The sequence below is a fragment of the Rhincodon typus genome, chromosome 3 (assembly GCF_021869965.1).
Source record: "Rhincodon typus isolate 14 chromosome 3, sRhiTyp1.1, whole genome shotgun sequence".
Classification (NCBI taxonomy): domain Eukaryota; kingdom Metazoa; phylum Chordata; class Chondrichthyes; order Orectolobiformes; family Rhincodontidae; genus Rhincodon; species Rhincodon typus.
The window spans coordinates 44,294,578-44,320,844 of record NC_063334.1 but is presented as its reverse complement, the minus strand read 5'-3'; the positions used below and the strand labels follow the sequence as shown (position 1 = coordinate 44,320,844).

Genomic DNA, 26,267 nt, shown 5'->3' with positions numbered 1-26,267 from the left:
TCACAGATGCTGCCAGACCTGCTGAGCTTTTCCAGCAACTTTGTTTTTGTTCCTGATTTACAGCATCCGCAGTTCTTTTGGTTTTTATGACAATATTATGAACCTTTTTTTAAGAATGTAAATGTAATTTTAAAAGCTACATTTTAAAAAGACAGTCTCAGTAGCTCCTGAGGACCACCGTATATTTTGCATTTTGGAATGTCTTATCTCTCGAAAGGTCAGATACTTTTTATTGTGACTCTTTCTAAGTTATGTATTGGATAGACTAGGCCTCTTGACAGTTGGAGTAAAAGTGCAGATGTACATTTTGGAAAAAAATAGGCGGGAGCAGAATTCAAACTGATTTATTCCACTATTACAATATTTGAACAATGTCTCGACATTGTGTGTGAATTCACATGCAGGTTTTGCTCCCTGTTAAAATATATATTAGCAGAAATTCAACCTGACTGCCAGTCAGGAATCCTGCAAAGAGAGAGAGACTTGAAAATAAAATTATCATGGCTGTAGTCCACTAAGCAACTGTAGGCATAGAGACCTCCAACATGGAGACAGGCCCTTTGGCCCAAATGCTACACGCCGACCAAAATATCCATCCACACTAACCCCACTTGCCTGCACTTGGCCAATATCCTTCTAAACCTTTCCTATCCATGTATTCATCCAAATGCTGTTAACGTACTCGCCTCAACCACTTCTGCTGGCAGTTCATTCCATATGTGTACCACCTTTTTTTTTTTAAAGAAAAGATGTTGCCCCTTAGGTTCCCATGTATTCTTTCCCCTCTTAGCTTAAACTGATGCCATCTAGTCCTTGATTCCCCAACCCTGAGAAAAAGACTGCGTGCATTTACCCTATCCATGCCTCTCATGATCTCATACACTTCTAGAAGATCCCCAGCCTCCTATGCTCTAAAGAAGGAAAGAAGAGGCTCATCCAACCTCTCCCTATAAACTCATACCCTTGAGTCCTTGCAACATCCTTGTAACTTTCTTCTGCACTCTTTCCAGTTTAATAACATCCTTCGTAGAACAAGGTGACCAAAACTGAACACAGTACTCTAAGTGCAGCCTCAACAATGTCCTGTACAACTGCAACATAACTTCACAACTTCTGTACTCAATGCCCTGATTGAAGACCAGTGTACCAAACACCATCTTCACTGTCTTGTCTACCTGTGACTCCACTTTCAGAGAACCGTGTATCTGAACTCCAAGGACCCTCTGTTCCACTGCACTCGTAAGGTTCTACCTTTCACTATGAAACTCCTACCTTGATTTGACTTTCCAAAATGCAACACCTCCCACTTATCTATATTAAACTCCATTTGCCATTTCTCAGTGCGTTTCCAGCTGATCAAGATCCTGCTGCGATTTCTGATAACCTTGCTCACTGCCCACAATACCACCTACTTTAGTGTCATCCACAAACTTACTTATCATGCCTTTTACACTTTTATCCAAATCATTGATCTAGATAACAAATAGCAATGGGCCCAACACCGACCCCTGAGACACACCACTAGTCACAGGCCTCCAGTCCAACAAGCATCCTTCCACTATTACTCTCTGCTTCTTACCATCAAGCAAATTATGTATCCATTTTGCTAGCTCTCCCCGGATTCCATGCGATCTAACCTTTCGAGTGGCCTACCATGTGGAACCTTCTCAAAAGCTTTACTAAAATCCATGTAGACTATGTCTACTGCCCTGCCCTCATCAACCTTCCTGGTCACTTCATCAAAGAACTCTAACAAATTTGAGATGCATGATCTCCCACGCATTAAGTCATTCTGACTACTCCTAATCAAACTGTCTTTGTAAATACATGTATTTCTTTAGTTGAGAAGATTCTGAAGCGTCTTACTTACCACAAATGTTAAGCTTACTGGTCTATAATTCCCAAATTTTTCTTTGCAGCCCTTCTTGAGTAAGGGCACAACATTTGCTACCCTCCAGTCTTCCAGGACGTCACCCGTATCTGACAGTGATGCAAATATATCAGCCAGGGCACCCATAATTGTTCCCCTAGCCTCTTGCAGGATTCTTGGATATATCTGATCAGGACCAGGAGGTTCATCCACCTTCATTCCAATAATTCCAACATCACTTCTGTGATATGGACTTGTCCCTAAGATATCGCCACTAACATTCCCAAGTTGCCATGTCTCTCTCCATGGTAAACACAGGAGAGATATTCATTTGAGGACCTTGCCTATCTCCTGCACTTCCACACATTATGTCCACTTTGGTTCTTGAGGGGGTCCTAATCTCTCTCTCGTTATTCTTTTTCCTTTAATATACTCAAAGAATCTCTTTGGATTCACCTACAATCTTCTCAGCCAAAGCTATCTCGTACCCCCTTTTTCGCCCTCCTGTATCCCATATATACTTGCAGGGATTCCCTTGATCCCAGCTGCCTGTTCTTGAGTCAGGTCTCTTTTTGTTTTTTTTTTTCTGGTCAAAGCCTCAATGTCTCTTGTCGTCCAGGGTTCCCTACTCCTGCCAACCTTGCCCTTCACCCTCACAGGAACATATAGACCTTGAAGTCTAGCTATCAAACTTTTAAAGGTCCCACTTGCTAGAGGTTCCTTTGCCTGCAAACAAGCTACTCCAATCAACCCCTGTAAGCTCCTGGCTAATTCCATCAAAATTTGCCTTGTCCCAATTTGGGACTTGAACCTGTGGACCAGTTTTGTCTTTCTCCAGAACTATGGTCATTGGTCCCACAGTGCTGCCCCCACTGTCACATCAGTCACCCGTCCTGCCCTATTTCCCAGGAGTAGGTTGAGTTTTGCCCCTTCCTGAGTAGGACATTCTATGTACTGCTTGAGGAAACTTTTCTGAACGCATTTAACAAATTCCACCCCATCTAAGCCCTTAACACTATGGCAGCCCCAGTCTATGTTAGGAAAATTAAAACCTGCCACTTGGACAACTTTATTTCTCCAAGTCTCTGCAATCTCCCTGCATATTTGTTCCTCTAATTCCTATTGACAATTTGGGGGCCTATATAGTACAACCTCAATAACTTCACCATCCCCTTCCTTTTTCTTAGCTCCACCCACAAAGCCACATCGGATGATCACTCCGTTATTTCATCTCTGATTACTGCTGTGATACTCCCCTTAATCGAAAATCAACTCCCCCCTCCCCTCTTTCCTCCACCTCTGCCTCGCCTAAAGTACCTGGACCCTGGCACATTAAACTCCCAGTCCTGTCCCTCCCTTAGCCATTTTTCTGTAATGGCTAGAATATCCTAGCCCCACGTACCTATCCACGCCCGGAGTTCATCGGCCTTACTTATCAGCCCTCTTGCATTGAAATAGATTCAATTTAATCTAACAGGCGTTCCTCGCTCCCTGTCCTGTTCCAGCCTGACCTGTTTCTTCAGCTTGCTATTTCTGATTACTGTATCTCCTTTCAGCCTCCTTACTGCTGAGGATTCCATTCCAAACCTCCCCTACCCCCCCCTCCCCGACCGGACTAGTGTGCCAAACTACCATATCTTGAAAAAGAACCTCTAACCTGTTCCAGCTTCAAGTTCACCTCAGAATTCTGATTCTGGGCAGATCAACTTCAAGAAACATCACCATGACTGAGCAACGTTTGCAATTTCAAGACCTCTCTAGCCAAAATATCTATCAACTGAACTCAGAAACATGAGGCCCGCATCAAAATGAAGCACTGTTGAGGGAAAGTCAAGTCAGTGAGATGCTAGAGTTTTGTTTATCTGTTTGGCAAGTGTGAGAAAGATAACAAACCTCCTTTATTTCAAGTATGCAAAAGCTTCTTGTGTTATGAAGGGCAAATAAAAAAAAAAAAGTCTAAGAATTGTCTGCTAGAATTGTTCAAAATCAAAACCTGTTTTAAAAGAATAACCTAGGTCAAACTTTTCAATGGCAGGAGAGCTGGTAACCATTGCACATAGATTTATGCTGACAGGCAAAACAGAACAGGTGCGATGTAAAGTAGCTTGCTATTTTTGTGCTGTATTTGTTGTGATCTCAAGTTCAGAAGTGATTGAAGAAAATTTAGTAGTAACATTGACAAATGCATTGGTTAAATTCTTGAAGGGAAATTACTTTACGCGGGAAGGTCAGGCGAGTGGGAACATTTGGATAGCTGTCTTTGAGGTAGCACAGGCATGATGGCACAGTAGTCTCTTGTACCATTCTAGTTGATCATCTGAGCCATTTATTTGATTTGTAACATTTCATACAATGAATAAAAGTCCCATATTTGCTGCTTAATACCAAATATGGAGAACTCCACTCTTTTTGTAATGGTATTCATATGTTTGCCCTTGTTGTCAGTGGTGATTTCATCAAGGCAGCTCATTTTTTGTATCAACATTAATTGTAAATTATATTAAAAAATACAGTAATAAAACTCACTAAATGTTTGTTCAATATGAAGCATTTGTTCTGTTTTGACTGTGTACCATGTTCCCATGTATTGTATATACTTACCATTGCATGCTATATTTTGCTATTATTTTGACACTGTCACTTCTACTAATTTTTTACTTGTAGATACCCAGCGAGCTTTGCTGGCTGTGGAACGGTTACAGGCAAAGCTACGAGAAAGAGGGGATACAGCAAATGAGGAGAGACTGAGTTTATTGAGATCTGTGCTACAGAGCCCACTCTTCAACCAAATCCTGAACTTGCGGAGCTCTGTTCAACATTTGAAAGATCAGGTAAAAGACAATGTTGCATAAAGGAAACGTTAAAAGTTGTTTACTTTGAGTACTGAGTGCATTATTGGTGTTTTGTCTCAACTGTCATTGATAATTCAAATCCAAAATATACAAAACTGAGATTATTAATTTAATGTATTGATTGCCTGCCTTTCTTGCTGAAATATGGCTCAAATAAACATAAACAAATGAGCGTGTCTTTGAATAGTTAACAAAACATTTCTAAAGGGCCAGAATATATCAATTTCATTTGGTGACCATTTTCTAAAAGGATTCCATGATGAAGGTGAACAAAAACTACTTGAATTTAAAGAGAGCAACTTGCGTTCATACAACTTCTGTCGATTCAGGTAATTTGGCTGACAAAGTATGTTCGAAGTTGCAACTGCTGTTGTGAAGCAGGAAATGTATTCATTGTTTTTAATGTAACAAACCTTCTGGTGAAGGGTAGACTTGAGAAAGAGTAAAAGAAAATTAAAATCTAATGGTTTTGTTGAAAGAAGAATGATGGATGAGGGAGAAAGGCTTAAGCTTTTGATGAGTTAGAATTTCTGAAATAAAGAGCAGAAGCATTTGGGGAGAGAAAGAAGCGACAAAATTATGGTTAACCATGGCGTATGGTTTCGTGGTATTGGAGGTGATATTGGACTAGTGATATCTCAACGTGAGCACTTGAACTAATAACATCAGTTGACATTTTTTGTAGCCACCCCTGCTTGGAGATCATCATCTGTCATGGTATGCCATGCTTGTCTGCATTGCAAACATGTGAATTAAGAGTAGAAGTATGCCATTCGGCAGCTTGAGCCTGCTCCATCATTCAGTAAGATCGTGGCCGATCTGTTTTGGATTTTGATTTCCATTTTTCAACTAATCTCTGATACCTCTTGATTCAACTGGCTAATAACGATCTGTCTTGCTCTACCTTTAAAAGTATTCAGTGAGTCTCTACCTGCCTCCAATGATTTCTGAGTGGCAGAGAGTTCCAAAATCTCTCAACTCCTCAAATTTTCCTCATCTGGCCTGAATGCGAGATTCCTAATTTTAAACAGTGCTCCCTACACTTTGCCTTGCTCATAAGAGGAAACATCATTTTCTATTTACACCTTGTCAAGGCCACTTAAGCCTCTTAAATACTTCAAGTCACTCTGCATTCTTTGGAAATCATGAGGAAGCAAGCAGACCCTTCCTCAAAGATACTTGCTTGTTCCAGAATCTGTATAGTGAACCTTCTCTGAACTGTGTCCAGTACACTTGCATCATCTTATAAAGGAGACTAAAACTGTACACAGTATTACAGATATCCTGAATAACTGAATCTAAATCCTTATTTTTGTACTGGACATAAAACATCAAAACTGTGGATGCTGAAAAAGTAAACAAAACCAGAAATTTCTGGAACAACTCAGCAAGTTTGTTGGCATCTGTGGAGTGAAAGTAAGCAGCTAATGTTTTGGGTCCACTGACCCTTCATCAGAACTAATTTGCAGCATAGGAAATGTTCGTATTTATGCTGGAAAAATGGTGGAGCAGTAAATGATAGGTGACAATCGAACCAGAGAAGGGGAGCGAAATCTTTTTCAGGGTTTAATCTTGGATTTAATTTTGGGGCCTGAGCCTCCTATGTCCTGACCTCAGCACCCCTCCCCCCAACCCAACTACCAGATCTTGTCATCACTTGGGCAGCTAAGGGTGGCATGACTGCTCATTGATTAGCACTGCAGCCTCACAGTGCCAGGGACCCAAGTTTTATTCAGCCTTGGGTGACTGTGTGGAATTTGTACACTCCCTCTGTGTCTGCCTGGGTTTCTACTGGGTGCTCTGGTTTCCTCCCACAGTCCAAGGATGTGCAGGCTAGGTGGGTTAGCTATGGATTTTTAAAAAAAACTTATGGAAATAGGATGTGGGGCAGAGTCTAGTTTGGATGCTCTTAAAGGGTCAGTGCAGATTTGATGGGTTGAATGGCTTCATTCCGCACTTAGGAATTCTATAATTTCTAACCCATTGTCAACCACTAATAGTCCCCATTAGCAGCTGTTGATTCTCGCAGGCAGACCTTGACCCATTCCTTTATCTGCTGAACTGTTTGTTTCTGCCCCATCTTGCATGCACCCTCTTGGCTTCATCTCCACCTATAGTTTACTTCTCACCCCTCCCATCCTGTGGGACTCTACCCATTACGTTCTTCCAATCAGACAAAGGCACATTCATACAGACTGTTTGTTTGTTTTCTGCTAGCCAGCTAATCATCTTTCCATACTAATGTTACTCCCTTTCATGAGCTCCTGTTTTGTTCAATTATCTTTGTGGCACCTTGTCAAATGCCATTTGGGAATCCTAGTACAGTACAGCTTTTTTTTTTTTGTTTTGTATTCACACATGGGATGTGGGCATTACTGGCTGGCCAACATTGATTGCCCATCCCTAGTTTCCTTTGAGAAGATGGTGAGCTGTCATCTTGAAGCCTGCAATCCAAGTGTTGAGGTTGGCCCACAATGCCCTTTTGACTCGGTGACTGTGAAATAATGGCAATATATATCCAAGTCAGGATGGAGAGTGGCTTTGATGGACCTTTCAGGTGGTGGGATTCCCATTTATATCTGCCCTTGTCTTTCCAGTTTGAAAGGTGCTGTCTTATGAGGAGCTTTTGAATTTCTGTAGCACATCTTGTAGATGTAGCAGCATTGTGTAACAAGTTATCAGTGGTGGAGGGAGTGGAGGTTTGTGGATGTGGTGCCAAACAAATGGGCTGCTTTCATTGAGCTTCATTTACTGTTGTTGGAGCTGCATCCATTTCAGGCAAGTAGGGAGTATTCTATCACTGACTTGTGCTTTGTCGATAGTGGACAGGCATCTGGGCATTAGGAGGTGAATTACTGGCAGCAGTATTCCTAGCTTCTGACCTGCCCTTGTGGCCACTGTTTGTGATGAGGCCAGTTGAGTTTCTGGTTGTCGGAGTGTTTTTCCCAACCTGGGACAAAGACTCAGGAGGCAGGCAGGATTTAGGCAAGTGGAAAATGTTTATTCGAGCAGAAACCGGTTTGATGCAGGGAGAGGGCCAATAGATCTTCCCAGAGTCTGGCTTTGGAACATAGATCAATGACACCCTCTGCTTTTACAAAGAAATACAGCATTTTTATATATTTTGTGTTACAGTAATCAATTACAACGCAGTCCTCATCCTTTCCCCTTAATTCAAACACCCAATCCCGTGGGACACGTAATCGGTGATGGTCACTTCCTTGGACAGCTCCAGGTTCCCATGTTCTTATGGTATTAACTAGACATTGTACTCTGTACTCTGTAGGTATGTGATCTTCCTATGTATCCTATTCATTCGCATTTCAAAAGTTTTTAATGGCTATACTCCTTCAGGTCTGTCTTAGGCTTGTTCATCTATCTGTAAGGACAGTTCAAATTCTATTACCCATGGTGTTTTGGTGCTGTCTTTTATCATATTCAGTTACTCCTTTTTATTTTCCCACTGTTGCAATTACATTTGTAAAAATTAAAAAGTCAGTTATTTTTAACTAATTGCTTTAAGGAAAACCTCTGTTATAAAGTTAATTGAGTGAAATGTTATTCAACTACTTCTAATGTCAGCATTTTGTAATTTTATGGGTTTTGATCAATCGATGTTGTTTCGGGCATAAGAGAAGGTGTCTTCTAAATCTAGTTAATCTTTACATCTAAGCTTGAATGTTTGTTTTCTTTTAAGGCTTGTATTTATATCCTGGTTATCTATTGAAACCAACTTCGATGATTAGGGCATTTTTAGCTAGAAACTGTTTAATATTGCTGGTAGCTTCAAAGAGGCAACTATTTACTACAAAATAATTTTAGCTGTTATCGTTGTAGCTGCTTGAGGACCTAATCTAGCACCTGACATTATTCATTTACTGGGACAGTCACCCTTTTTTTAATAAAGCTGGAATCGGTCATTTATCTGTCCTAAGGCATCCTTTTATCTGAACTATCTCAGATAGGAACATACAGCATTCCTTTACTGACCTTCTAGCAGTTCTGTTCAAAGGTACCATTGTATTTCACTATATGAGCAGGCTGCTTAGTTTTGCTAAGCTTTTATCTTGTAAACAGGAATGGGCCGCTTAGTGTGTTTTAGTACAAGCCACCTTACATGGGCAGTGCAGGGCACCCCTACACTGGTCAATCATAAGGCCCAGGATATTGACAGTGGGGGATTCAGTGATGGTAACACCATTGAATGTCATTGGGCAATGGTTGGATTGTCTCTTTGTGATTGGTCATAGCCTGGCATTTGTGTGGCATGAATGTTACTTGCCATTTGTAAACCTAAGCCTGGATTGTCTGGATCCTGTTGCATTTGGAGATGGACTGCTTCAGTATCTGAGGAGTTGCAAATGTTGCTGAACGTTCTGCAGTCATAGGCACATATCCCTGCTTCAGACCTTTTTGGCAAAGGGAAAGTCATTGAAGCAGCTGTTTGGGTCTAGGAGACTACTTTGAGGAACTCCTGGGATGATTGACCTTCAGCAGCCACAACTGTCTTCCTATGATAATGAGATAACAAGGTGTGGAGCTGGATGAACACAGCAGGCCAAGCAGCATCAGAGGAGCAGGAAAGCTGACGTTTCGGGCCTAGACCCTGCTTGACCCAAAACGTCAGCTTTCCTGCTCCTCTGCTGCTTGGCCTGCTGTGTTCATCCAGCTCTACACCTTGTTATCTCAGATTCTCCAGCATCTGAAGTTCCTACTATCTCTGAAACACTCTTCCTATGTGCAGGTACGATTCCAACCAATGGAGAGTTAGCCCCAAGACATGTTAATTCCAATTTTGCTAGGGTTTCTGATGCCACGCTCCATCAAGTACAGCCTTAATGTCAAGTGCCGTCAACTCTTGCCTCCCCTCGGCTGTTTTATCCATGTTTGAACCAAGGTGTTGTGGACCAGACCAGACCAGACCTGCTCAAAATATATTAAGAATGTTGCCAAGATTCTAACTTTTTTTAAAGGTAGATGAGAGGTAGATGCAATTTGGTCAAGCTACTCAATGCTAAGCAAAACACAATTAAACAATTCGAACATTATAGTTAAAATACAACAAAAGAACTTGGAATAACAACTCAATTGGAAAACTAAAAACAATTTTACTACTGAATAGTACCTGTTCCAATGTCGTAATGTCCCAGAAACACATCCTTGGCAAAGAGGCAAATTCGGAGAAATCTTATTTTTATCAGCAAGAAAGAGATACATGCAGTAGCAGCCGGGAGAGATTCACTGCCTTCCAACCTTGCTGAGACCCTGGCAACAATTGCTGAAAGCTAACTAAAAATCCTGGATTTATGAGAGCTTGACCATACCCACTCGGGTTGCTTCTATTGTTCTAACTTTTTAAAAAAAATTTTTTAAAATCCCAGGGCCTCACGTTATTTATCTCCTCAGACTGCTTGGCACTTGTCCCCCAATCTGTCTGTAAAAGAAACCAGGACAAAACATACCTCCTTGAAGCCATGGTATTGTTACAAAAGCCAGGATGAGGTTAGGAGCTAAGTGGCCTTGCAGAACACAAACTGGATGTTGTGGAGCAGGTGCTGCTTGATAGCATTGTTGATGACACTTTCCATCACTTTACTGATGATTGACATGGGCTGTTAATTGGCTGGTTGTATTTATCCTGCTGTTTGTGTCCAGGACATACCTAGCCAATTTTCCATTTTGTCTGTAGATGCCAGTGTTGTAACTGTACTGGAAGAGCTTGGCGAGGGGAGTGGCAAGTTCTGGAGCACAAGTCTGCAGTACTGTTGCTGGGATGTTGCAAAGGCCCAGAGCCTCTAACTGTTTCTTGATATCACGTACAGGGAATGCAGTTGGCTAACAACTGATATCTGTAATGCTGGGGACCACTGGAGAAGGCTGACATGGATCATGCACTTGATGCTTCTGTCTGAAGTTTGCTGCAAATGTTTCAGCCTCATCCTTTGCACTGATATGGTGGGCTGTTCCATCATTTTGAGGACGGGGATATTTGTGGAGCCCCCTCCTTCAGTAAGTTTTAATTTTCAATCACCATTCATGACTGGCTATGGCAGGTATGCAGAACTTAGATCTCATGTTGTGGGATTGCTTAGCTATTGTGAAAAATGATCTCGTTGCAGTTTGTTTGGGTGGAGGTTTAAAAAAAAAAAAAAAATCAGCAAGGGAAATAAACTATTTGTAGGATTAGTGTATAAATCCCCAAACAGCAGCCACTCAGTACGAAAAGTTACAGATCAACAAATGAGCATGTAAAGAGAAAATAATCGGGCAATTTTAATTTTGTTACTCATTGGAAAAAGTAGCTATGATAATTAATTCATAGTGTCTTAGGAATGCTTTCCTAGAGCAATGTGTTATGGAGCCAACCAGGAAATAGGCTATCTTGGATCTGGTAATGGGTAATGAAGCAGGTTTAATAAATGGCCTCAAAAAGATCCCCAAGCAGTAGTGATCACAGCCTGATTTGAATATAATATTCAGCTTGTGAGTGAGAAACCTGTGTTGTAAATAACTTGACTTAAAATAATGGGGATTATGAAATAAGGGTAGAGTTATTTAACGTGAATTGGTAATTTAGGGCGGCTCAGTGGTTAGCACTGCTGCCTCACAGTGCTAGGGACCCAGGTTCGATTTCGCCCTCGGGCGACTGCGTGGGTTTCCTCCAGTTTCCTCCCACAGTCCAAAGATGTACAGGTTAGGTGGATTGGCCATGCCAAATTGCTTCTAGTGTTCAGGGATGTGTAGATTAGGTGGGTTATGGGGGGGCGGGTCTAGGTGGGATTCTCTGATGGTCGGTGTGGGCTTGTTTGGGCCGAAGGGCTGTTTCCACACTAGGGATTCTATATTAGCAGGAATGACAATAAGCAAGTAGTGGTGATAGTTAAGGAAGCAAGATTCTCGGCAACAGTATGTGCCAGTAAGGAGGAAAGATTCTAAGGTAGGGATAAATTAGCAGTGGCTAATCAAAATAAATTTGCTGGAGGAAATTCAGCAGGACTGGCACCATCTGTGGAGACAAAGCAGAGTTAATATTTCAGGTCAAGTGACCCTTCTTCAGAACTGGCTAACCGAGCAATTTAAAGTTGAATGAAAAAGTATATTGCCCTGGAAACTGTGATAATTTTATAATCCAGGAAAGGAGAATTTTTAAAAAAATGGCGGAAGATGAACTGAGGGCAGATTAGTCAGCAATATAAAAACTCACAGTAGGAGCTTCTTTGATCGTTCTTCCTTTTTATATATTTAAAGTGAACGTAAGGCCCTTAGAAACTGAATGTGAGAAGATGGCTATGGAGAACAAGAGATGGCAGAGGTGTTAAACAGATATTTTGCGTCAGTTGTAATGGTGGAAGGTGCTTCAAACATCCCATAATACTAAGCAATAAGGGAGAGGAGTTCAGCACCATCACCATGACTAGAGCAGTAGTACTAAACAGACTAATGGTGCTAAACATGCATATATACACTGCCCTTGATGGCTTGCATCAAAGGATCCTGAAAGAAGTAGTTGCAGAGATGGTGGATGAATTGGTTGTAATTTTCCAAAAGTTGTTAGGTTCTGGAGAAGTAACAGAGGATTGGAAAATGGCTAATGCGACGCCCCTATTTGATAGGAGAAATGCAAAAAGCAATGAATCATAGGCCAATTAGTCTAGTATTTTAATGTTGGAAAAATGGTGGAATCGGTTATTAAGGAAGTAATAGCAGCTCAGATGGAATACAACAATCTAATTAGTCAGCATAGCTTCATGAAAGGGAATTCATGTTTGACTAATTTTGAGTTTTTCAAGGAAGTCTTGATCAGGGTGAATGGAGTGGAGCTAGTAGCTGTGTTGTATTTAGTCTTCCAGCAGGTGTTTGACAAGTACTTTACAAAGGTTAAGTCATAAGATGGGAGCGTATGGTATTGGAGGTAATCTATTGATGTGCATAGAGAAATGGATAATGGGCAGTAAACATGAATGGGGATAAATGATTGATTTTTCAAGTTTACAACCTGTATTCAATGGGGTTCTACAGGGATCAGGTGGATTTGCAACTATTTTCAAAGTAAACTAATAACTTGGAGGAAGGAAGCAAAGGTACTGTGGCCAAATTTGCAGTTGACACACAACAGAGTTTAATTCCTGTTTGATTGTACCTTTCTCGAATCTAGCAAATTTTTGAAAATTAACATGAATACATTCAATACATTATTAACCACCCCTTTTCGAAAGATCAAGTCCCTGTGGACCCAGGGACTTGTAACTTGCTACTCCAGTTAGCTTAACAGTACTTCCCTACTGTAATTTCAGAGTTCCTTTCTTCCACCTGATTTTACAGCTATTACTTGAATATTCTTTGTATCTTCTGTAGTTAGGACAAGCCAATTACTTAATTTCGTCCACAATTTCCTTGCTAATTAATATTAGCTCTGTGGTCTGTAGAGGTACAATATTCACTTGTACTTTTTATTTTACATTTCTAGCTAGTTTTCTCATGCTGTAACTTCTTTCTCCTGATTTCATTTGTCATTCTCTACTATTCTATACATACTAATCATCTGATCTGTCACATTTTTGCACAATTGTGCCTTTTTCCTTTTAGTTTGTTGCTTTCCTATACTGTCTTAGTTACGATGGGTCCTTCCCCAGAATTGTTCTTTATAATTGGAATATACTTATTCTGAAATATCTGCTTTAAATGCCTCACTTGATCTATCCCATATTCTTGTATCCCAGTTCACTGCAGCTAATTCAGTTTGCATGCCTCTATAGGTTCCTTTTATTTCAAATTCTAATTTTGGATCTAATCTTCTCCTTTTCAAAAGATAACAATTTATTTGTTATGGTTGCTGCACTCTTGAGGCACCTTTTACTTTGAGGTCGTTCGTTCATCCTATCACATTACATAATGCCAAATCTAATACAACCTGCCACCTGTTTTCTTCCGGAATGTGCTACTCCAGGCAACCATCTCGAGCATTCCAAAAACTCCTCATCCAGGCTACTACCACCAATCAAGCATTTTCAACTTTTTAAATGCAGTTGAATATTACACCTGATAATTGCTATTCCTTTTTCACAAGAGCTAAATATTTCTTCCTTTGTACTTTGTACATTTTAAATACTGTTGGGAAGCCTGTAGATCACTCTGATTTGTCTTTCTCCTGCTATTCCCCATTTTCACTCAAATCTATAATCTTGATTTCATGAGCCGAGGTCATCTCTAATTACTTCATGTTGCTGTCTTTGTTTAAGAGTGCAGCACTTTTGGTTTTAACTTCCTTCCTATTCTTGAGATTGTATCCCCTTCAGTATTCAGGATCATATTCTTATGCAGCCACTTCTGACATGGCTATCAGATCATATTTACTTCAATGGGCACTATCAATTTGTTTACTTGCTATGAATGCTAAGCGTATTTAGCTATAGAGTCTTTTTTTAGATTTGTTGTCTTGCAATCTTTATAAATCTAGTTCTGACTGTTGGGTTGTATTTATTCTCTGTCCCTTCCTGCCATTATGAGCCTCGTTTCCCATGTTGGTATTTTATTCTCTTGTCTCGTCTCTACCCCTTAATTTACTACATCTTATCAAACTTGGTCCCTCACCCCCATTGTTGAATTTAAAGCTTCCTCTAGTCTCCTAGTTGTATGGTTTGCTGGAACACTGGTCCCTGCACTATTAAAGTGCAAGACTGTCCCAGTGGTACTGCTCCCACCTCAGTCAGTGCTGATGCAGTGATTCTTGAACCAGAATCCACTTGTCCCACACCAGTCTTTGAGCATGTGTTCAGTTCACTAATTTTATGTGCTGTCTGTCAATTGACATGTAGCTGTAGTAACAATCCAGAGATTCTGCTCTTCAATTTGGTGCCTAACTCCTCCAGGTACAACCTTTTTTTCTTCCCTTTTCGTATCTATGTTGCTGCTGCTATATGGACTATGACAACTGGCTGCTGCTCTTCCCACTCCCAAGTTCTTGTTTAGCCTTGATCAGATGTTCTGAACCTTGACACTGGGTAGGCTACAAAGACTTTGGATTACACTCTTGACTGCACAGAACAGTGGCTATCTCTAAATAGTCCCCCTTTATAACTATTACATTTTGTTTTTACTTCCTCTGCTTGAAAGGCATCTCCAACCAAGGTTCTTTGCTCAGTCCTCTGTTCTTCCGGACTGACCTTGCTTTGATCTACACAGGCAAGCACCTCAAAGTGGTGAGATAATTGCAAAGGCTGAGTCCCCTCTACTGAAGTACTTTCTGACCCCTTACCTGTCTCTTTGATCGTTACACTGTCCTCTCCTTCACAACAAATGGAATTGGTCTTCCTTACCTAATGGTTGTGACTGCTTTTGCAACAGTATACAAGTATCTCTTCTCCCGCATGTGTTGCAGTGTCTTCCAAGTTGACATCCAATTGAATAACTAACTGTGAATTGGTGTTCCTGTAGATTCATACATTTGTCATTGATGCTTTTCCTGGATCACTTGTGGGTCCGGAAGAACCCATCCTTTATAGCTGAAATACAGTACTGGTCCCAACACACTGCCAATTTGTTGATATAACTATTCACATGAAGTTTAATTATTCTTGATCTCAATTATAATGCATCTATTAAATATTGATGCCAGTTGTATGCTGCTTAATTAAAATGGTAACTGTCTTGGGTTGCTGTCTTAATGATATAGAATCCCTACAGTGTGGAAACAGGCCTTTTGGCCCAACAAGTCCACACTGACCCTCAGAGCATCCCACCCAGACCATTCCCCCTATAACCCACCTAATCTACACGTCGCTGAACACCATTCACAATTAAGCATGGCCAATTCACCTAGCCTGCATATCTTTGGACTGTGGGAGGAAACCGGAACACCCGGAGGAAACCCAAGCAGACACGGGGAGAATGTGCAAACTCCACACACAGTTGCCCAAGGGTGGAAATGAACCCAGGTCTCTGGTGCTGTGAGGCAGCAGTGCTAACCACTGAGCCACCATGCCACAATTTGTGGACATTCTTAACTCTATCCTTCAGGCTATTTACACCGTCCCTTATACTAAATGCTTAAAAGCTCAGCTGCTAAAGTGGTGCATCCCAACTGGTTAGGAAAAGCAAGGGTTTTTTTTTGTCTTCCCTCCCTCTCTGTATCCCCCTTGCAAAGTCAAATGAGCAAATAGACACTGCATTATTATCAACACACCAGTCCTGTATCATCATTGCAAATGTGAAGGAATCCTTCACCATGCATGTGGAAGACTTATTCAGCTGTAGCAATTCACCTAACCTAAACTAGGTTGTGTTGTGCAGCACTAGTGATAATACTGGAGAGGTTGCACAGGAGATTCACCAAGCTGTTTCTTTGGCTGGAGCATTTCTGTTATGAAGAGGAATTTGACAGACTGGGGCTGTTTTCCTTAGAGCAAAGATGTTTGAGAGGGGGCATGTCTGATTGGTATAAAATTATGTTAGATTTGTATACGGTAGACAGGAAGTTCCCTTTCCCTCGTTAGGGGAATCAATGACTGGGGGCATACATTTAAAGTAAGGGGCAGAATTTCAGTGGAGGTACAAACTAAAGCTTTCACAAAGGGTGGTGTGATTCTGGAACTGACTGTCTGTGGGGGTGTAAAGGCAGAAACCTTCGTAACATTTGGGAAGTATTTAGATGTGTACTTGTGATGCTAAGGTGCACAGGACTGTGGGCAAAGTTCTGGAAAATGGTCAAGTGTAGGCGCAGCGATGCCTGTCTCTTTGTGAGTACGTGGAATATTTCTTTTTGCTTTCCTACTCTAGCCTCCTATCTACAACTCTTTCTCCAGTACATCAATGACATTGGTGCTGCTTCCCCCTCTTTTTTTTTTTTGGAATTGGAAAAGTTTTATCTATTTTGCTTTCAATTTCCATCCCACTCTTGCCTTCACCTAGTCAATTCTGTCCCGTGACATCTCTCCAATTCTGAGGATGGGCTGGTAACCAATATCCACTACAAACCCCCCAACTCCATAGTTAGCTTGACTATACATTCTCTAACCCTGCTTTCTGTAGAGCCTATTCCATTCTTCCGTTCTTCCATGTCGTTGCACCTGTTCTAATGATGCCATCTTTGACAAAGAGCCTCTGAGATGATCACCACCTTCCTCAACCGAGGATTCTCCAATACTGTCTGGTTGATCAGCCGGATCTGATCCATCTCCTGCATTTTTGGCCTTCAACTCCCTCTTCCTTCCTGCAACAATGATAGCCTCCCCCATGTCCTCACTTACCATCTTATCAGTATCCATAACACTGGAAAACTAAAGAAGTAATTGCTGGTCCCCTTGTTGAGATATTTGTACTGATAGCCACAGGTGAGGTGCCAGAAGACTGGAGGTTGGCTAACATGGTGCCACTATTTAAGAAAGATGGTAAGGAAAAGCCAGGTAACTATAAACTGGTGAGCCTGACATCCATGGCGTTTGAGTTGTTAGAGGAAACCCTGAGGGGCAGGATTTACATGTATTTGGAAAGGCAAAGGCTGATTAGAGATAGTCAACATGGCTTTGTGCATGGAAAGTCTTATTTCTAATGAGTCTTTTTGAAGAGGTAATGAGGAAAATTGAGGATAAAGTGGTAACGTGACCCATAAGGACTTAGATAAGGCCTTTGATAAGGTTCCTCATTGGTAAACTAGTTAGCAAGATTAGAACATGTGGAGAACTAGCCATTTGGAATCAGAATTGGCTCAAAGGTAGAAGACCAAGTTGGGTGGTGGAGGTTTGCTTTTCAGGCTTGAGGCCTGTGACCAGTAGTGTGCTACAAGGATTGGTGCTGAGTCTACTGCTTTTTGTCAGTTATATAAATGATTTGGATGTGAACACAAGAGGTATGGTTAATAAGTTTGCAGATGACTCCAAAATTGGAGGTGTAGTAGACAGTGAAAGTTATCTCGGAGTACAAAGGGATCTTGATCAGGTGGGCCAAGGAGTGGCAGGTGGAGCGTAATTTAGATAAATGTGAGGTGCTGCATTTTGGAAAGGCAAATCAGGGCGAGACTTGTACACTTATTAGTAAGGTCCTGGGGAGTGTTGCTGAACAAACAGACCTTGGAATACTGTTCATACTTCCTTGAACGTGGGGTTGCAGGTAGACCGGATCATGAAGAAGGTATGGGTATGCTTGCCTTTATTGGTAAGTGCATTGAATGTAGGCGCTCAGAGGTCATGTGGCTGTACCGGACATTGGTTCAGCCACTATTGGAATATCTTGTGCAATTCTGTTCTCCCTGCTATAGGGAGGATGTTGTGACACTTGTAAATCTTTTCTGAACCCTTTCAAGAATGTTGCCAGGGTTGGAGGGTTTGAGCTATAGAGAGAGGCTGAATAGGTTGGGGCTATTTTCCCTGGAGTGTTGGAGGATGAGGGGTGACCTTCTAGAGATTTATAAAATCATGAGGGGCATGGATTGGGAAAAGATCTTGTATATTTATCCTGTGATGGGGCAGTCCAAAATGAGAGAGCAGAGGTTTAAGATGAGAGGGAAAAGACTTAAAAGGGATCTGAGGGGCAGCTTTTTCACACAGGGTGAAGTGTGTATGGAATTAGCTACCAGAGGAAGTGGTGGTGGCTGGTACACCATTTAAAAGGCATCTGGATGGATATATGATTAGGAAGGGTGTAAAGGGCTATGGGCCAAGTGCTAGCAAATGGGATTACTGGTTGGCATGAACGAGTTTGAGTGAAGGTTCTGTTTCCATGCTGTATGTCTTTGACTCTAATAGTAGGTGGTTGTTTTTGACTGACACTGATCTGGTGGGCTGAAGGGATTTTTTTATTGTTATAGATCTCCATGGCTATGACCATTCATGGAAATGATGATTGTGATTGGACATCATTTATGTATGCTGCGCATTCCATACATACTTGAATGCCATGAGGCAGATCCCTATTGTATGTATCTTGTTGCTCTTGCACAAGTCCAGCAAGCCTAAAGCTATGCTTTTTTGGAAAAATGCTCAGTCTATCTCCAATTACTGGAGAGGAGTTAGCTTTCTGAAAAGCTTAACCAGTGGGTAAAATTACCTGTTTCATGCTGTCCGCATCGAGCACCAACATGAATGATGTTCAGCCACTAGTTGGTTTGTACCATCAAGTCAGAAGGATGTTTTCGTAGTGTAGTATATAAACTTCAGTGCTACTGTGATGTGCAGTATGTAGGCAGTGCATCAGGAAAGCTGGCAGATCGTATCGAGCAGCATATCTCTTTGCATGTTGCAAACGGCCAATGTGTCCAATTGTGTCCAACCAACATTGATGTGATTCTGTGATTTGACACTTGCTGAGTAATATTGACTTGGTGAATAATTATACTTCAAACCAAAATAGCTTCTATATTGTGCCATTTGTGTGAGGAAATACCTGTGTTAACGAGTGACATTACTGTTCTGAGTAAAACCATGCAGCAATATAAGCTTTAACAAAACATTTCTAGCATTGTTGATGTGACCAACCTTGTGTTCTTCATTTTCTCGATTTTAAGATATGCAAGTCCAAAGATGTGTGTATTAGGTGGATTGGCTGTGCTAAATTATCTATAGTGTTCAAGGATGTGAAGGTTTGGTGTTAGCCATGGGAAATGCAGGGTTATAGGGATAAACTAGGGGTGTGGGTCTGGGTAGGATGCTCTTCTGAGGGCCAGTGTGGACTCATTAGGCAAAATGGCCTGTTTCCACACTAGGGATTCTTTAGATTCTAAGTGACAAACCATTCTCTAGTTTATCTTGGGCAAGATCTCGACCAACCAGAATCAACTTGTCTGATTTAAAATTAAGACAAAGTTAACTGTTAGTCATTTAACTGCTGCATTGTTCAATAGCAACACCTCTAAATCAGGGTCCACTTAGTTACCAATCAGCACTCTCCTCTGTCACGGTTATAAGTACTGTGTTTCCTTAATTCCTTTCTTGTTAATTGAGTGCAAGGGAAAACTTTGACAAAATGTGTCATTTTCACCGATACTCCAGGTCTGTTCTTTGAGCGAAAATTCAAGTAGGTTTTAAAGAGTGCTTTAAGGATAGAAAGGAGGTACAGAGGCATTGATGTTTTAAAAAGGGAATATTAAGACTTTAGCAGTGGAAGGATTGGCCACCTGTAATTAAGTGATTTTAAAATTGGGCATGCTCAAGAGGACAGAGTGCAGGTATTTTGTGGGTCTGGAAGAGATTGCAGAAGTAAAGAAGGTGTGAGCAGATTGACCTTGTGTTTTTGGTGATGTTGATTGAAGGGCAGTCTCTAGACAAGAAGTATTCCTTGAGACCTCAGAAGGAATAGATTATGGGAAAGTATGCAAGTGACTCTGTGGCTGCTATTTTCTACACAAATGAAATGCAACTTACGAAAACTTTTTTAAATGCTTTACAAAAAGTTTGGAAAAATAAACATTTAGTTTGAAAAATGCAACCAAAAATCAATTGGGATGGTATACAGAAGAATAGGAACAGTGAAGTTTTGTTTCCTCTGCAGTCTTATGGAAAAGTTCTAGTTATGTAAAGGTTTACATGTGGCCATAGGCAAACAAGGCATGACCTTTCAGCTAAACAAAAGGCAGAGAATGTGGTGGTGGGTGCTTATCTGAATCATTCAACGGTAATTAAGTAATGATCACAGAACTAACAGAAATCTTAAACTGTATCCTAACACAAGTGGCTGCTTTAATGCAGAGGGAAAAATAAGAGGATCAATTAAATAAAGGGAGAAGTGTGTTTATGCACAACTAGATGTTTTTGGAATCTACTAGAACCATATAGAAGATGTTTTTTGCTCTGTCTCGACCTCAAAAATATTTCTTTTCATGGTTACTTTTTAGCTGTCAGTGCTTTCACTTTAAACCGTTTCTTACTGCTTAGCAGCAGCCTATCTAGATGAAATAAACAGAATGATTGATTGGAATTGTAGAATCTGTACTGTGTGGAAGCAGCCCAGTGGGTCCACACCAACCCTCAAGAGCATCCCACCCAGACCTGTAACCTTCCATCTTCCGTGGCTAATCCACTAACATGCATATCCCTGGACACTATGGACAATTTAGCACATGGCCAATCGACCTAACCTGCACACCTTTGAACTTAGCACTTTTATACTGTGGTAACAGTCGGATCGCTAAGACCAGATTTTTAGACAAATTGGTTGTTTTACATGAACAATGCTTTTTGAAGGGGTTGATCCAGTCCTATCAACTCATTATTGCAGATTGGCAAGATTGGAGCCATCAGTATTTTTAGTGATGCTGCATTTTTATTTGGAAATACATAATAACTGCCATGGAGACACAAGTGCTATACACTCGATCACATTTATCAAATTCAACAACAGAAGTCTCAACAGTTTTGATTACAATCCTTTTTTCATATCACTGAAAATAATGCTAGCTTTGAAGCAGTGCATCTACAGTGCTATTAAAATATTTATATCAAACCCCTGCTCATGTACAGAGTGGAATAACTTGTCACAACCTGCTTCTTGAGTACTGTTATCGTCTTCAGCATCACATCAACCTCCCCATTCTGCAAATAATCAACTTTTGTGCCATCAAGTGCCTGGGCTGTCATGTTTCCTGAATCTTTTGAGAAGAATTTCTTGATTGTTTTCATACCAGGCCCTGCTAACTCAGATTCCTCATGCTGGAATGTATACACTGTCTTCCTTGGTGAATATCTTCTGATCGTCCAGTCATTCTATTTTTCTTGTTATCTTTGAAAGTCTTGTTTAGACAGACAGCTAATGGATGAACAAACCTGTTTAGAATATTAGGAAGCACTGCATTGTCACTGTTTTGTGATCTAACCTTAGCAGTGTGTGATCTGGACATGTCCTGACAAGAAGCACTTTTTCTTTACAAAATCCTCCTGGTACTGTTACGAAGTGGAGTTCAACCCCCATCTGATAACTAATGGAAACAACCAGAAAAACTCACGTCGCCTTGTGTTAAGGGAAATGTGAAAAGTAGTATAACCTGCCTCTTTCTCCCACTGCCCCCCCCAGTCTGTTAAAGGAGAGGTTGAATAAAATGAACACCTGATAGTCACTCTATAATCAACAATTAACAATTTATTTTTATCTAATTCTAACAGCAAACATATTAACAGAACAACTAACAAACCAAACAGTTCCCCCTTCACTACTAACTATACCCGAATAAAATAAAATTCTAATGGTATGCTGTTCCAATAAATACAAATCCCACTTGTATAAACTAAAATAATTAAAAAAAAAATCTTGTGTCCTGGCTGTAATTGAGAGATATGTCTTCTGGAATGCTCCACGTCCTCCTCGCCAATCCTCAGTCAGGAATGCCTTCCTCTATTGAATTCTTGTATGAGGAATATTAGCTAACAGTGCTGCTGTACCTTTTAGATAGAATCACTGGCTCTCAGAATTCTTTCTTTTGTAGTTGAGTGCAGTTCTCTTGGCAGATGACAGTTGACTCTCGCAGCAATTTTCAAATACTGTCTTTTATACCCTTGACCTATTAATTTCTTGCAGTAGGATTTGTCCTACGTAGTGTCCTGCCATTTATTAACTACCCCCTCACGTATCATCTCCCAAAATGCATCACCTTTATACTAATCAGGGTTAAATACCATCTGCCACTGCTCTACCCATCTGACCAATCCATCTATAGTTTTCTCTGGGAAATTTGGTTGCCAATGGATGAATTGAACTGAAGGGTCTATTTCTGTGCTCTGACTCTATATCTTTGAAGTAACTCGCAAAGGCTGGTATCTCATCACCAAGGCGCCCTGCATTTACATGCACGTAGTACGTGACACCGACCTAGCTAGTGCAGTCGCTCAGAGTGAACAGAACCGCTGACACTCCCTGTTTATGCATCAGCCAGAACTCCTTGTGAAGATGAACTCCTGCCTTTGTACTGAGAATAACCTTTTCAGTATGGCACTATCACTGTGCTAAATGGGACAGAATTTGAACAGATCTTGCAACTCAAGTTTGGGTGTCCAAGAGCCTCTGTAGGCCATCAACAGCATTAGAATTGTATTCCAGGATAATCTACAACCTCATGGGCCGGCATAATCCCCACTCCAACCATTGCCATCAAGCCAGGGGATCAACAGACAGTGCAGGAGGGCATGCCAGGAGCAGCTGCAGGCATACCTGAAGATGAGGTATCAACCTGGTGAAGCCACCAAACAGGACCACCTGCATGCCAAACAGCATAAGCAGCAAGTAATAGACAGAGCAAGGAGATCCTATGACCAGCAGAACAGATCTAAGCTCTGCAGTTCTGTTACATGCAGTTGTGAATGGTGGTGGATTATTAAACAACTCACTGGAGGAGGAGGCTCCACAAACTATCCCTATCCTCAATAGTGGAAGAGCCCAGCATATCAGTGGAAAAGATAAGGCTGAAGCTTTTGCAGCAACCTTCAGCCAGAAGTGCCGAGTGGATGATGCTTCTCTGCCTCTTCCAGTGGTCCCCAGCATTACAGATGCCAGTCTTCAGTGAATTCCACTCACTCCACGTGATTATCAAGAAACAGTTGGAGATGCTGGATACTGCAAAGGCTGTGGCCCCTGACCACAGCATACTGGGAATAGTACTGAAGACTTGTGCACCAGAACTCGCTGCTCCCCGAGCCAGGCTGTTCCAGTACAGTTACAATACTGGCATCGACCTGACATTGTAGAAAATTGCCCAAGGATATCCTGCGCATAAAAAGTGGGAGCAATCCAACAAATTACCCCCTATCAGTCTACTCTCGATCGTCAGTAAAATGATGGAGGTGCCATCAACGGTGCTATAAACATCACCTGCTCAGCAATAACCTATTCAATGACACCCAGTTTGGGTTCTGTCAAGTCCACTTACCTCCTGATCTTGTTATAGCCTTGGTTGAAATGTGGACAAAAGAGCTGAATTCTAGATGAGAGTGACAGCACCTGACATCAAGGCTACAGTTGACAGCGTGTGGAATCGAGGAGCCTTAGCAAAACTGGATCAATGGGTATTAGGGGACAAACTTTCTGCTAGTTGGAGTCATACCTGTCACATAGGAAGATTGTCGTGGTTGTTGGAGGTCAGTCATCTCCGCTTCATGATATCACTGCAGGAGGTCCTCCGGGTAGTGTCCTAGGCCCAAGCATCTTCAGCTACTTCACTACTAACCTTCCGTCCATCATAAGGGCTGAAGTGGGGATGTGCAACCACTGGCGAACAAGGTTCACCATTCGTGACTCTTCAGATACTGAAACAGTCATGTCCAAATGCAACATGATCTGGACAGTATCCAGGCTTGAGCTGACAAGTGGCCAGTAATGTTCATGCCACACAAATGCCAGACTATGACCATCACCAATAAAACACCATCGAACCACCACCCCTTGACATTCAATGGTGTTACCATTCCTGAATTTCCCACTATCAACATCCATGGAGGTTATCATTGGCCAGAAACTCAACTGGATTCAAACGCAGTGGCTGCAGGAGCAGTTCAGGCTAGGAATACTGTGGTGAGTAATGCTTCTTGACTCCCCAAAGCCTATGCGCCATCCACAAGGTGCAAGTCACGAGTGTGATGGAATACTCCCCACTTGCCTGGATGAGTGCAGCCCCGACAACACTCAAGAAGTTTGACACCATCCAGAGCAAGGCAACCCATTTGATCGGCACTACATCCACGAGTATCCACTTCCTCCACCACTGACGCTCAGTACCAGCAGTGTATACTATCCACAAGATGCACTGCAGAAATTCACCGAAGATCCTCAGACAGCACCTTCCAAACCCACAACGAGGGCAAAAGATATATGGGAACGCCACTCTCCTTCCTGACTTGGAGTCATATTGCCATTCCTTTATTATCACTAGGTCAAAATCCTGGCATTCCCTCCCAATGGTGTTGTGGGTCAACCCACAGCAGGTGAACTGCAGTGGTTCAAAAAGGCAGCTCACCACTATCTTCTCAAGGGACGCTAGGGATGGGCAATAAATGCTGACCAGCCAGCAATGCCCACATCTCACAAATGAATAAATTTTTAAAAAAATCCTGTAACGTACAGCCAACATCTTCCCTATTAACCACCCTACCAATCTTGGTGTTATCTGCAGACTTATTTAACATCCTTCCCAGTTTTCATCTCTCTTCAATTTGTGTATAGAACAAACAGTAAGGGTCCCAATACTCGTCCTTCTCATACAGTGCTGAATGTCAGTCTCCAATCACTTGAAAAGCCTTCTTCCATATCCTATGTGTACTATTACTGAGGCAGTTTCTGATCTGTTTTGCCATGTGTATCCATTCCGTTGACTCTTTGATTATAAGACAATGAAATATGAGAAGCGTGTGATTTGATTCTGGCGGGAGCTACTTTATAATCTTGCAGTACAAAATTGTTTCTCTGTATCATTCAGGGTGACTTTATTCGGCAGTGTCTAATTTTCTTGCTTCAGAGCAAACATTTGGACAGATACTTGGAAACTGAGTCCATTTTTGATAATTTTCATTGTCATATTTTGCAGCTTGATCTTCCAACTGCGGTCCTATCTGTGCATTTACTCTTAGGCATCTGCCTGAGCTGCCTGGAGAGCATTCTTCAATCTCACTCTTCTCTGATACTTTGTTTTTGTTGCTACATATTTTATTTATCTGCTAACACAATTGGAGTTTAAATTTGAATTGGACATAGAATAGTACACCATTAAAGACAGCTATTCAATGATTCTAACAAGTAGGGTATACCAGGGAATGTTTGACTTTGGTGGTGGGTGGATAAGTATGAAAAGATTGACTTTATTAGCTAGAAGTTGAGGTTTTTGCACAAGATTAGAACATAGAACATTACAGCGCAGTACAGGCCCTTCGGCCCTCGATGTTGCACCGACCTGTGAAACCAATCTGAAGCCTAGCTAACCTACACTATTCCATTATCATCCATATGTTTATCCAATGACCATGTAAATGCCCTTAAAGTTGGCGAGTCTACTACTTTTGCAGGCAGGGCATTCCATGCCCTTACTACTCTCTGAGTAAAGAACCTATCTCTGACATCTGTCCTATATCTATCACCCTTCAATTTAAAGCTATGTCCCCTTGTGCTAACCATCCCCATCTGAGGAAAAAGGCTCCCACTGTCCACCCTGTATAACCCTCTGATCATCTTGTATGTCTCTATTAAGTCACCTCTCAAACTCCTCCTTTCTAACGAAAACAGCCTCCAGTCCCTCAGCCTTTCCTCATAAGACCTTCCCTCCGTACCAGGCAACATCCTGGTAAATCTCCTCTGCACTCTTTCCAATGCTTCCACATCCTTCCTATAACGCTGTGACCAGAACTGTACTCAATACTCCAAGTGCGGCCGCACCAGAGTTTTGTACAGCTGCAACATGACCTCATGGCTCTGAAACTCAATCCCTCTACCAATAAAACCTAACACACCGTACACCGCCTTAATAACGCTATCAACCTGGGTAGCAACTTTCAGTGATCTATGCACATGGACACCGAGATCTCTCTGCTCATCCATACTACCAAGAATCTTACCATTAGCCCAGTACTCTGCATTCCTGTTAC

General features: G+C 41.5%; 1 protein-coding gene across 1 annotated transcript in view; it reads left to right on the top strand.

The window, feature by feature from the left end:
- The first annotated feature begins 4,452 nt into the window (after positions 1–4,452).
- The window catches only part of LOC109918161 (multiple PDZ domain protein), a 263,630-nt gene continuing 241,815 nt past the window's right edge, over positions 4,453–26,267 (top strand). The window contains exon 1 of the mRNA XM_048620387.1: positions 4,453–4,701. Coding sequence (XP_048476344.1) covers positions 4,453–4,701 — 249 coding nt within the window. The remainder of the gene's footprint in view (positions 4,702–26,267) is intronic.